The sequence below is a fragment of the Trachemys scripta genome, chromosome 16, assembly GCF_013100865.1.
Source record: "Trachemys scripta elegans isolate TJP31775 chromosome 16, CAS_Tse_1.0, whole genome shotgun sequence".
Taxonomy (NCBI): domain Eukaryota; kingdom Metazoa; phylum Chordata; order Testudines; family Emydidae; genus Trachemys; species Trachemys scripta.
In genome coordinates this window covers 18643961-18656265 of record NC_048313.1, presented here as the reverse complement: position 1 = coordinate 18656265, position 12305 = coordinate 18643961, and the positions used below count along the sequence as shown (strand labels likewise).

General features: G+C 46.8%; 1 protein-coding gene across 3 annotated transcripts; it reads left to right on the top strand.

Annotated features, from left to right (window-relative positions):
- Positions 1 to 301: 301 nt before the first annotated feature.
- LOC117889115 (keratin, type II cytoskeletal 5-like) lies at positions 302 to 12241 on the top strand. Of its 3 annotated transcripts, XM_034792957.1 has the most exons (9): positions 302 to 775; positions 1219 to 1453; positions 1516 to 1547; positions 4914 to 5009; positions 7309 to 7473; positions 8116 to 8241; positions 10084 to 10304; positions 11064 to 11098; positions 11918 to 12241. In XM_034792957.1, the coding sequence occupies exons 1-9, from the start codon at positions 302 to 304 to the stop codon at positions 12115 to 12117; spliced, it is 1584 nt and encodes a 527-aa protein (XP_034648848.1). In that variant the 3' UTR covers positions 12118 to 12241. The 3 variants fall into 3 exon arrangements, with proteins under 3 accessions (XP_034648848.1, XP_034648846.1, XP_034648847.1); XM_034792955.1 differs by lacking the exon at positions 1516 to 1547 and having other exon boundaries at positions 1219 to 1437; positions 4821 to 5009; XM_034792956.1 differs by lacking the exon at positions 1516 to 1547 and having other exon boundaries at positions 1219 to 1464; positions 4881 to 5009.
- Positions 12242 to 12305: the final 64 nt, after the last annotated feature.

Sequence of the window (12305 nt, the reverse complement as noted above, 5' to 3'; positions counted from 1 at the left end):
TTACCATCAAAAAACCCATCCACCCTGGAACGAAAATATTTTTTGTGCCGGGGGTGAGTTTAGCTGAAGTTAAGTGTTTAGTAGGTTGGAATAAAGAATTGGCTTCCTGCCAGGAAAACCAAGCCCATGAATAGCTGAGATTGTTTTCTTTACACCTGCTCTTCCAACCCCAGCTCAAAGACATATAAAGGAGGACGGAGCAGCTGTCATGTCAGAGGGGCGCCTACTCCTCCTGTCCCAGCTCTGTTCTCACGCCGTAGCTTTGTCATAGTGCTCCGGAGTCCTCTTGGAACAAGCCACCATGAGTCGGCAGCTGAACGCCAGAGCCGGAGGTTGCAGCAGGGGCTTCGGCAGCATCTCTGCGATTGTTTCCAGTGGGGGCAGATCCAGCTGCACCTCTCTGAGCCGAGGAAGAAGTAGACACTGTGTCTTTGGCAGCAGAAGTCTCTATAATCTAGGCGGGATTAAAAGCGTTTCCAATAGCTTGATTGGTGGAGGCTGGCGGCTCGGCGGTGGCTTTGGTGGTGGATTTGGCACTAGTGGCGGGGCTGGTGGCTTTGGTGGTGGTGGGTTGTTCAGTGGAGGAGTTGGTGGTGGGAGGAGTAGCCCTGGGTTCTCTATTTGCCCACCTGGTGGCATCCAAGAAGTGACCATCAACCAGAACCTGCTTGTGCCACTCAACCTGGAGATCGACCCAGAGATCCAGAAAGTGCGAGTGCAGGAGAGGGAGCAGATTAAGACCCTCAACAACAAGTTTGCCTCCTTCATCGACAAGGTGGGCCCGGTAGTTTCTTAATTATTTTAATTGTCGTCATCATTGTTGCAGATTCAGCAAAGCCTCCATAGTCGTGATAACACTTTAGCATGGGCCTAAATTTAAGCATGTGCCCAAGTCCTGCTGAAATCATCAGCATCATTATTCTGCTTCTCAGGACAGCTAGAGAGGTGTGTAGGGGGATACATAGATTCATCAATTGGTTGATCAGTAGTGGAATGTGTAGGGGGTAGATTAATAAATAAACAGAGGGTCAGATGCTACCGATTTTTTTTATTTCCATTGCATTGAGAATAGCAAATGACCAAATCCTGTTGAGGGTTAACCAAGATTTCCCTGATGCTGGAATGGGAGATGAGCAGGTTGCTAGGGTAACTGACCTGCCAGTGCTCTGGAGGATCGTCTCCAAAATCTGGGGCCTCTTTTCTCTGTTTGGATCTCAGGTCCGATTCCTGGAGCAACAGAATAAAGTTCTGGAGACCAAATGGAACCTGCTGCAGCAGCAGCCCACATCAAATGCTGGGAACAACCTGGAGCCCGCCTTTGAGGCCTACGTTGGCAGCCTAAGGAAGCATCTTGATAGTCTGGTGGGGGAGAGGGGAAGGCAGGACTCAGAACTGAAGAACATGCAGGATCTGGTGGAGGACTTGAAGCACAAGTATGTGAAGAAAGCGCTGGGTCGCATTCATGTTCTCCATGGACTAAGGGCCAGGTTTTTAGAGGCATTTAGGCTCCTGAAGATGCAGAAAGGCACCTAATGGTATTTTCAAAAGCACCTAGGTGCCCAGCTCCCGACGTGAGCTGCCACTTATTGAGCGCCTCCTCATGCAGTGCTGTCCCTCTATTGTCCCTCTTCGGGGCCCCTGATGAGCTCCACAGAGTCTGTCTTGTGAGTAGTGCCAACCTCTACCTGGGACTGGTTTAATGACCGCAGACAATGCCACATAGTCCTTAGTGTCTCAAAAATAAAATCCAGCAATGCAACCCCAGGGCTTCACTCCAGTCTCTGGCTTTTCTGCCCACCTCAGTGGAGTTCTTCTCCTGCCAGCATCTGTTCTTTGCAAGGTTGCTACTCGTAGCTGTTTCTAGCTAGAGCTCAGCCTTCTGGATATAGCTCCTTCTCCTACCTGCCTCTCCCCTNTCTGTGTGTGTGCCACGAACATAACAATAATGTTGGCAGGGGGCATGCATGGGGAAGAGAAGATAGTACAAAAATACAAACACATAAAACAAAGGAAACCTTGGACCGTTCACAAGAAGGGAAGTGGCTTTAAAGCTATGGGGAGAAGGCTTGGCCACCGACATAAGTTGAAGGCAATGCGGTATAGTGGTTAAAGCAAGAGACTGGGAGCCAGGGCATCTGAATGCCATTAGCATGCTGAGTAACTTTGGGCAAGTCGCTTTCCTGCTGTATGCCTCAGTTTCCCCATTTGCAAGAGGCAGACAATACTGACCTACCTACCTGGGACAGAAGGTCATGAATGTTTATACATTTTGGGTGAGAGACTTTAAAAATATCTAAATTACATAATAGAAGCCAGGTTTGATTTTATTTAAACTGTTTGTATTTCTAAGAGTGGGATTCACAGGCAAGTCTACAGCTAGGAATGCAGGTATATGTGCACATAGATAGACAGGTGACTATTAGATACAGATGGTTACACAGTTTGAAAGGACTGAGGTGTTAAATTTCAGCTAGAGTACCACTGGAAGGCCCGTTTGGCATACAACATTATGTATCACAGCATTAGGGCCAGATGCATCTATACTGGAGAAACTAAGTATTTTTTCTCATGGAAAATTGCTACTTTTTGGCAAAATATTGAAAACTGGAATCTTTTGGCTAAAAACCAAAATAATTTGATTCAAAATGGTGCTATGGTGCCACATTGGAGATGTCGTTCACGTGCCTTATGCTCACTTTCTCCTCTTCTGTGGGTAGGGTTGCCAACTTTCTAATTGAAGAAAACCAAACACCTTTGCCATGCCCTTCCCTTCCCCGAGCCCCCGCCCCTGCTCACTCCATCCTCCCTCCGTTGCTCGCTCTCCCTCACCCTCACTCACTTGCTCATTTTCACCAGGCTGGGGGAGGGGGTTCGGGTGGGGGAGGGGGTGAAGGCTCCAGCTGGGTGTGTGGTCTCTGGGGTGGGGATGAGGGGTTTGGGGTGCAGGAGGGGGCTTTGGACTGAGGCTGAGGGGTTCAGAGTGCAGAGGGGGTGAGGACTCCAGCTGGGGGTGTGGGCTCTGGGGCAGGGCCAGGGATGGGGAGCTTGGGGTGCAGGAGAGGGTTCAGGGCTGAGGCAGAGGGTTAGGGCATGGGAGAGGGGGAGGGCTGCAGGCACCAGGTGGCGCTTACCTCAGGTGACTCCTGGAAAGCGACCAGCATGTCTCTCCGGCTCCTAGGCGGAGGGGCCACGGCGTTCTGCTCACCGCCCCACGGCTCCCATTGGCCGCAGTTCCTGGCCAATGGGAGCTGTGGAGCTGGCGCTTGGGGTGGGGGCAGTGCACAGAGCCCCTGTGGCCATCCCTACGCCTAGGAGCTGGAGGGACATTCTGGCCACTTCCCGGGAGACGCACGGAGCCGGGTATGGAGCCTGCCAGCTCCACTGTGCCGGCAGTGCTGCCAACCGGACTTTTAATGGCCCAGTCAGTGGTCCTGACTGGAGCTGCCAGGGTCCCTTTTCGACCAGGTGTTCCAGTCAAAAACAGGATACCTGGCAACCTATCTGTGGGCCAGGCTCTCTCGCTGGACTACATTTCCCATGATGCAGAAGGTCATGAATGTTTATAAATTTTGGGTGAGAGACTTTAAAAATATATAAATTACATAATAGAAGCCAGGTTTGATTTTATTTAAACTGTTTGTATTTCTAAGAGTGGGATTCACAGTCAAAAACACGATGTTCAAGCAAAACGCAGTTTGGGTAAAAAAGTTTTGGCCAGTCCTAATCTCTATCCTCTGGCTGCTTTGCACATTACTCTGATAATGCAAAGTGGCCATAAATCTGGATTAACTGGCTAAATGAAGCTGATAGCTGCCTTGCACTGGGCTATATCAATGCATCTGTCCCTGAAAGCACAGAGTTATTCAGTATGAGTTGACACACAAGCAACAGGTGTTTTGGATGCAGCAAAGTCAACCTATCTAGAATATGGAATAAATTTCCCATTCTGAGAGACACTGGGGAAGGTTCTCTCCACATGGCACTTTATAGCACCAGGAGGTATAATTGCTCTCTATAAATGCATCAGAGACCTAAACACCAGGGAGGGAGAAGATCTATTTAAGCTAATGGACAATGTTGGCACAAGAAAAAATGGGTGTAAAGTAGCCAGGAATAAATTGAGGCTGGAAATTAGTAGATGTTTCTAACCATGAGAGGAGGGAGGTTCTGGAACAGCCTCCCAGTAGGAGTAATGGGGAAAAACAATCTAACAAATGTTTAGATGGAGCTTCATGTATTATAATGAATAGGGTGACCTGCAATCATAGGAGACTGTCCTCAATGACCCAGGAGATCCCTTCCAGTCCTGTGTCCCTGTGTCTCAAAGCTGGGCCCCCAGGGGACCCAGCAGACTGTCACCTCGCTGTTCCCACCCGCTGTCTCCCTATGAACCAACTGAGCAGGAGAGATGATGGAACCTGAAGTTACATCAGGGAGGGCTTCCCTGGGCCTGGTTGGAGGAACATCGTGCTCTCTGATTGGTCAGGGCTTCCTTTTTAAACCCAAAGAGAGGCGCAGGAAGTTGTCTACACAACTGGGCTCTGCCTGTCTGCTACATGGGATCCTGCCTTCTTGCCTGACTCCTTAAACACGCTTTCCTGACCTGTTCCTGGTTCCCTCCCTCCTGGCCTCCAGATCCAGTGCTGACTCTTGGCTTGACTCTGTCTCCTGCTCCAACCACTAGACCTGGCTGCCTATGTCTTGGCCCCAACGTATCTTGCCTCCTGTGCAAGGCGTGTGTGAAACTCTGTTGTTCTGACCTGTTGGTGTTTTGCATCCACTTTGCATTTACTTCGTATTAGTGGAAATTACCACACCAGGAGCAAGGCCACGGGAAATCAGCCCTTCCTGTTCTTGAAACTGTCACCTGTTCCCCTGAGCTTGAAAGAATGATCTCCATGGCCATTTTTCAGGACTTGGATGCTGCCTACATGAAAAAGGTGGAGATGGAGGCCAAGGTGGCTGCCATGACAGATGAGATCAACTTTCTGAGAGCCCTGTATGAGACGGTGAGGATGTTCTCGGTTCTCCTAATCCACACAGAAATGCCCCACATCATATTGAGTACTTTTCTAGAGCACCTTCAATGTTTATATATGTCTTAAACCTGTCACCAGAAAAATTGCACTGGTGGAATTTCTAAGCAAGCCTCTGATTGCTTCCAGAAAACGTGCAAACATGGCAGGATGGCCCAACACTAAGGAACGGAAAGGTCTAAATAGCAGGAGAAGTTGGAGGACAGTAGCATAGTTGCCCAAAGATCCAACTCTCAATGCCACATTCTCCCCTGACCTGCATCTTGTATATACACCAGTGCAAAAATGAGAGCAAACAATACTGAATCTAAAAGGTAGAAATCTACATCCATTTTACCCTCACTACGCTGGTGTGAACGACCAGGCAAGGCAGAGGGGCTGGAACAATTTTTGTAGTGGGGCTGCTGAGAGCCATGGAACCAAACTGCAAACCCTGTATATGATGGAAACCACTTCAAGCCAGGGGGTGTGGCAGCACCCCCAGTCATAGGCACCAACTCCATGGGTGCTCCGGGGCTGGAGCACCCACAGGGAAAAATTGGTGGGTGCTGAGCACCCACCAGCAGCTCCCCGCCCTCCCCGCCCAGCTCACCTCTGCCTCCGCTCTTCCTCCGCCTCCTCCCTGAGCACGCTGCATGCCAGCTTTTCCTCCCTAGCTCCCAGCACTTTTGCCGCAAAACAGCTGTTTGGCATGTCTGGGAGGGAGGAGGGTGGAGGGGGAACGCGGTGTGCTCGGGGAAGAGGCGGGGCCGGGGCAGGGATTTAGGGAAGGGGTCCAATAGGGGTAGGGAGGTGGCAGAGTTGGGGCAGGGACTTTGGGGAAGGGGTTGGAATGGGGGCAGGGTAGGGGCGGGGAAAGAGTGGAGTCGGGGCAGGGCCGGGGCCAGACGGGGTCCGAGCACCCACTGGCACTGGGGAAAGTTGGCACCTATGCCCCTAGTTCCAGCACCTATGATGCAAAGTGCCAGGAAAAGGCCGAGAATCTGATCCTGATGTCCTTAGCAAGAACACGACCCTGTTCCCACTGATGTCAATGACAAAACTCCAGCTGACTTGAGGATTAGACTCTCGGTACGCACCCAGGCAAAACTCATACCGAGTACAAAGAGAATTCCACTGGTGGAAGGACTTCAGCGTGTGGCCCCCTCAAGAAGAACATCACTGCAGAGGTTCTGTAGTCATTTAGATAAGACATAAGAGTTTTGGAAGGCCTAAAAATCCATGCTTCGAAGCAATCTCTATTAAGAATCAGGACGAGACCATCCCTCGCCTGCCTATTATAGTGTTCTTGCACTTTCCTCCAGGGCAGCTGGGGTTGGCCACTGTCAGAGACAGGATGCTGGATTAGATGGACCTTGCGTCTAGTCCAGTCTGGTAATTCCTATGTTCCCAATGTGAGTGTGTGTTACAAGGCCCAGAGAATTTGAGCTGTTACAGCCCCTCCCCTACTCTTCAGCTTTAGCTCAAGTTGTAGCTGTTCATCCTTAAAGCTCCAGAGGTCATCTATTCATTCCCTGATGTTGGCCAAGAGGGTGCCTGTACTGGTAAGACATACCTAGAATAATACCCTGCAGGCTAGATGATATATGCAAGGAAATAAGGACAGATACAAGTGACCAGCCTGATAGATGTGGGCTTTTGGAGACCAACTACTTAGAAAAAAATACACCCATGAAAATTCTGCATAGAGTTGTCCGATGGGTAAACTCTGGGCTAAATCTTATTCAGGCAAAACAACCATTAACATCAGTGGGCGTTTGAATAAGACATGAGTAAGAAGGGTAAGGACTTTGAGGTTCATTCCTTGTGGCTCAGTACAACATTTAACCATATGAGTCATTTCCCCTCATTTTTATTTTCAGTAGCTAGATAAATAAGTCAATACGTATGGCACAGCGAGCTAGCTAGAAAGACAGCAATAAGAGTTGGGGGAAGGAGGAAGAAATACATAGAGAATGATAATAGATGAGAGCAACAGGTTTCTAGAGAGAATCATAGAATTGTAGGACTGGAAGGGACCTCGAGAGGTCATCTAGTTCAGTCCTCTGCACTCATGGCAGGACTAAGGATTATCTAGACCATCCCCGACTAACCTGCTCTTAAAAATCTCCAGTGATGGAGATTCCAAAACCTCCCTGGGCAATTGCATAACCACCCTGACAATTAGGAAGTTTTCCCTTATGTACAACCTAAACTGCCCTTACTACAATTTAATCAGCATCTGGCATCTAGAAAGGGCCACTCACTGATGGGGACTTTGTATGTTTTTCAGGAATTGGCACAAATGCAAAGACAGATCAGTGACACCAGCGTTATCTTGTCTATGGACAACAACCGAGCCCTGGACCTGGATGGGATCATTGCTGAGGTGAAGGCTCACTATGAAGACATGGCCAACAGGAGCCGAGCTGAAGCCAACTCCATGTACCAAGGCAAGGTGAGTCATCGTGTGGCTTCAAGGTATGGAGCCATACAATGCTCGTGGCTTTGCCACATGGAAAAGAGTCAACCAGATCTTCTGTGCCCCTATTCTGTGGATAAAATAGAGTTTTCCAATTCAGCACCACTTATGTGAACTAAATATAATTAATACGTTTATAGTAGTGATATCTTGTCACATTGATTTTTCTGACTTCTTAATGACATCTGAAAATCTACATATGGCCCCACCAGCATAGTATCTGAATGCCTCATGTATTTATCCTCACAACACCTCTCTGTGGCAGGTATTATTCCCATTGTACAGATGGGGAAACTGAGGCACAGAGTGACTTGCCCAAGATCTCTCAATGTCTGTGGTAAACCATGGAATTGAACTATGGTTTCTCAAGTCCCAGTATAGCACCCTAACCACCCTGCTAAGGAATACAGAACATAATGCAGGAATAAGAGAGGTACCTGTCACTTTAATTAAGGATGCTGTGAAATATATCCATCTCCCATTGATTGGATAATCATGATCATGCAGGTGTGGAGCAGCTGTAGCTCCTATTTGCTTCTCAGAATTAGCCCTGATCAGGTTAGATCTGTCTTTGGAAAATATAGTCTATTATAATAATTTTTTTTTTCTGGCCATCAGTTTCAGGAGCTTCAGGTCACTGCTGGGAAACACGACAATGATCTGAAAAACTCCAAGCTGGAGATCTCGGAGCTGACGCGGCTGATCCACAGACTGCAGGCTGAACTTGAAAATGTGAAAAAACAGGTAGAACACATCTTCTTAATATAAAATGAGCAGATGTGCTATGGACTCTGGACATGAGGGCAACGGTGACAGACTGCTAGATGTGCTTTTCTCGTCCTGAATACTGCCACGGTGCCTGTAATGGTGCTAAAAACAAGGAGGTTGTTTCTGCTTGATGTAAAACAAATGTGTTCATCCTGAACTGAAGCTGGGGAAAAAATTTCATCCAAAACTTTTGTGTGTGTGAAAAATCCAGAAACAGCAACACCACAACGTTTTGGTTTCGCTGAATTGTTTTGGTGGGAAAAAAATTCTCCCCAAATCAAAACATTTTGTTTTGACATTTTCAAAATGTTTCCATTTTTGGGGGCTCAAAATGACTTTTCATTTCAAAATGTCAATACATTTTTTTTTAAATAAAAAAGATAGTCAACATCAACACAAAATGTTTCAATTGTGTAGAACCAAAATGTGATCTAAAGGGAAGTTTTGTCTTTTACTTTTCTGATTTGCTGAAAATGTGATACATTTTGTTTTCGGTTCGACACAAAACAGTTTCTTTTCTAGTTTTTGGAATTGCCAGTCAACCACAAAATCCTTCATCCACACAGCTCTGCTATGAACCCTGGCCGCTAGTACAGAGTGACAGATGTGCTTTTCTTGTCCTGAATACTGCCATGGTGCCCATAGTGATGCCAAAGATGACACGAGAGGCTCTACAATGTCAATGAAAGGAGTTAGTCCCAGGGCAAATCAAGTCTCATCCACATATTTCATGATTTCCCTGAAGAATAGTTAAAAAGTGCCTATGGAATTTAACATCTGTATATGATATTGTGAGGCGTTATATACAATTGCCTTGATCTAATTCAGTTACAGTAAAGACCAAGAAGGAATGAAATAAATGGATTTCTTTCTTTCTTTCTTTCTTTCTTTCTTTCTTTCTTTCTTTCTTTCTTTCTTTCTTTCTTTCCACACAATTCATTTCTCTTTCCATCTAATGCTTCTTTCCTTCCATCTGTCTATCCACCTAATCATCTTTAAATACACCTAGATCATCTATCTATCCATCTAATGCCTCTTTCCTTCCATCTGTCTACCCACCTAATCATCTTTAAATACGCCTAGATCATCTATCTATCCATCTAATGCCTCTTTCCTTCCATCTGTCTACCCACCTAATCATCTTTAAATACGCCTAGATCATCTATCTATCCATCTAATGCCTCTTTCCTTCCATCTGTCCACCCACCTAATCATCTTTAAATACACCTAGATCATCTATCTATCCATCTAATGCCTCTTTCCTTCCATCTGTCCACCCACCTAATCATCTTTAAATACACCTAGATCATCTATCTATCCATCTAATGCTTCTTTCCTTCCATCTGTCCACCCACCTAATCATCTTTAAATACACCTAGATTATCTATCTATCTATCTATCTATCTATCTATCTATCTATCTATCTATCTATCTATCTATCTATCTAATGCCTCTTTCCTTCCATCTGTCCACCCACCTAATCATCTTTAAATACATCTAGATCATCTATCTATCCATCTAATGCCTCTTTCCTTCCATCTGTCTACCCACCTAATCATCTTTAAATACACCTAGATTATCTATCTCTCTATCACATTTATAGTGTGTCATTCACCACAGTATCTAGGTACTGGTTCTGGTCTACAGAAAGATGATCCAAAGGTCTGATGATAAAGAGTTCATTTAAAAGTCTTAAGGCCTGTTTCAAAAGTCCACTGAAGTCAATGGGAAGATGCTCATTGACGGTCATGGGGTTCCAGATGAGGTGCTGCGAATGGATGAGCACATGGTTAGTTTGCTTTCTTCTTTTCTTTGCAGTGCGCCAAACTGCAGTCGGCTGTTGCCGAGACAGAGGGATGTGGGGAGCTTACCCTGAAGGACGCTAGGGAAAAGCTGGTTGAATTGGAAATGGCCCTGCAGAAAGCTAAGGAGGAGACGGCTCGTTTGCTGCGTGATTACCAGGAGCTCTTGAATGTCAAGCTGGCCCTGGATATTGAGATTGCCACATACAAGACGTTGCTAGAGGGAGAAGAATGCAGGTGCAATATATACATAGGGCCTGACTTTTGCAAAGCAGCCTGTTACGGTTGGTGTACACTTTTTTTGCCCACAAATCATTGTGCTCGCAGGTTTCTGCTGGCTGATTCCAGAAAACCGAAATATTTCACAGGGTTCTATCAGTTTCGTCAACATTTTCACGGGAAGTAATGGCCACATTTTGTTTTGACTTTAATATATTTGAAATGATAAAGTCGAAACACGTTTCAATAGGTTCAACACTGTCTGCAGAATATTTAATTTAACCAAAAATCCAGAGACTTTGACTTTTCGTCCCTTTGGGGATGCGTCCAAATTTTGAAGTCTCAGAATCTCCCACGGGATGGAAATTCTGAATTTTGACCAGCTTTAACCTACAGGTGATTAGATGGAGATCCAGTGGTTGGGGAAACTCTGAGCTTTAAGGACTGAATAACCCTGTTCCAATCACTGTTCTCCCATCATGTGACCGCATCCTCGTCGTCTCCAGTGAGCTGTGCTTGCTGGAATACAAGAGGTGTCCAAACCTTGTGGGAGGCACCCAAAACTTGCCCCACACTAGCTCTAAGAACCGTATGACCTCATTGAAATGTAGCGCTACGAGCCGCACTGCGCCCTTTTGAAAGCACATGCCTTGTCTACGATTGGGAAAGAAATTCTGCAGACACTTGGCTTCCCTTGACTTCAGGTTTCAGGGTGTGTCCTAACTTGTAGCAGCCAGGCTAAATCAATGACCTAAATGGTGTTTCTTTTCTCAACAGGATGTCTGGAGAGTGTGCCAGTGCTGTGAACATCTGTAAGTAACTTGAGCGTCTATTTGCTAAAGATAGGAACAGGCAAACTGGAAGCCTCTATTCTCCTCCCCCCGACCACTACTCAGCACAAGACAGAGTGGGAAACAGTTTCCTGGTGGTTATCACTGGTCTTGGCTCTAATGATGCTTAGAGCAGCCCAGTAGCTGCTCTAAGTTGCACTATTGGTGTAGGGTCCTTAATAAACCCAATGCCAGTGGAGGATTGGCAGCATGGAACTATATGCCACCATGTCCCCTTTTACAGCCAATATGCCGCCTTCCCTCCCCTGACATGCTTCTCATGCCATGCAGGGGATGAGCAGCAGTATCAATGCAAACACGAGACTTCTCAGTTGTGCATTTGCACCCTGATTATAGACCCTTTGCACAACCTGAGTGATGCATAGAGGCCCTAACAAGAACTGTTTGGAAAATGTCGTTTCCCCCCGCCCCCAATGGAAAATTAAATTTTTTGGGGGGCAAAAATTCAAACCCCACTATACCTTGATTTGGAAATACAGCTGGGACATCTCATGGGAGTTGGAGTACATGTGCCTCATGGGCCGGGCTCCCTGGTCAGACTACACAATCCAGGAAGCCACTAAAAAGGGGGTAGAATGCGGATCCTAGAATCATAGACTATCAGGGTTGGAAGGGACCTCAGGAGGTCATCTAGTCCAACCCCCTGCTCAAAGCAGGACCAATCCCCAGACATGACCCAATAAGCTAGTTCATGACACTGGCTAAACAAATGCATTTGGGTTTCGCTCTGCAATTCATGGGCTGCAGCTGGAATAACTTGAACATCTTGGTCTTTTGCAGCGGTAGTCAGCAGCAGCTCTGGAGGCGGGAGTGGGATAAGCTGGGGAGGAGGAGGAGGCAGGCTCAGTGTCGGAGGAGGCAGCTCCAGCTCTGGAAGTGGAAGAGGCATTGGAGGATACAGCTATGGAGGCAGGGGAGGTAGTTCCTGTGTGAAAATCATATCGACGACCTCTTCAAGCAAAAGAACCACCATATGCTAAAGCCTAGGAACTGTAGTTACTATCACCTGAGCTACCAGAAGATTTCCTTTATTGTGGCATAGTGGGCAGAGCACTGGATTGGGACTCAGAAGACCTGGGTTCTATTCCCAGCTCGCCCACTTCTTCCCTGGGTGACCTTGGACAGGGCTCTGTGCCTCAGTTTCCCCATCTGTAATATAGGAATAATG

Coding starts and splice junctions, on each gene's coding strand:
- LOC117889115 (XM_034792955.1), top strand. CDS start 302: ATGAGTCGGCAGCTGAACGCCAGAGCCGGAGGTTGCAGCAGGGGCTTC. Junction 776..1,218: donor TTGCCTCCTTCATCGACAAG/GTGGGCCCGGTA, acceptor TTTGGATCTCAG/GTCCGATTCCTGGAGCAACA. Junction 10,305..11,063: donor CTAGAGGGAGAAGAATGCAG/GTGCAATATATA, acceptor TTTTCTCAACAG/GATGTCTGGAGAGTGTGCCA.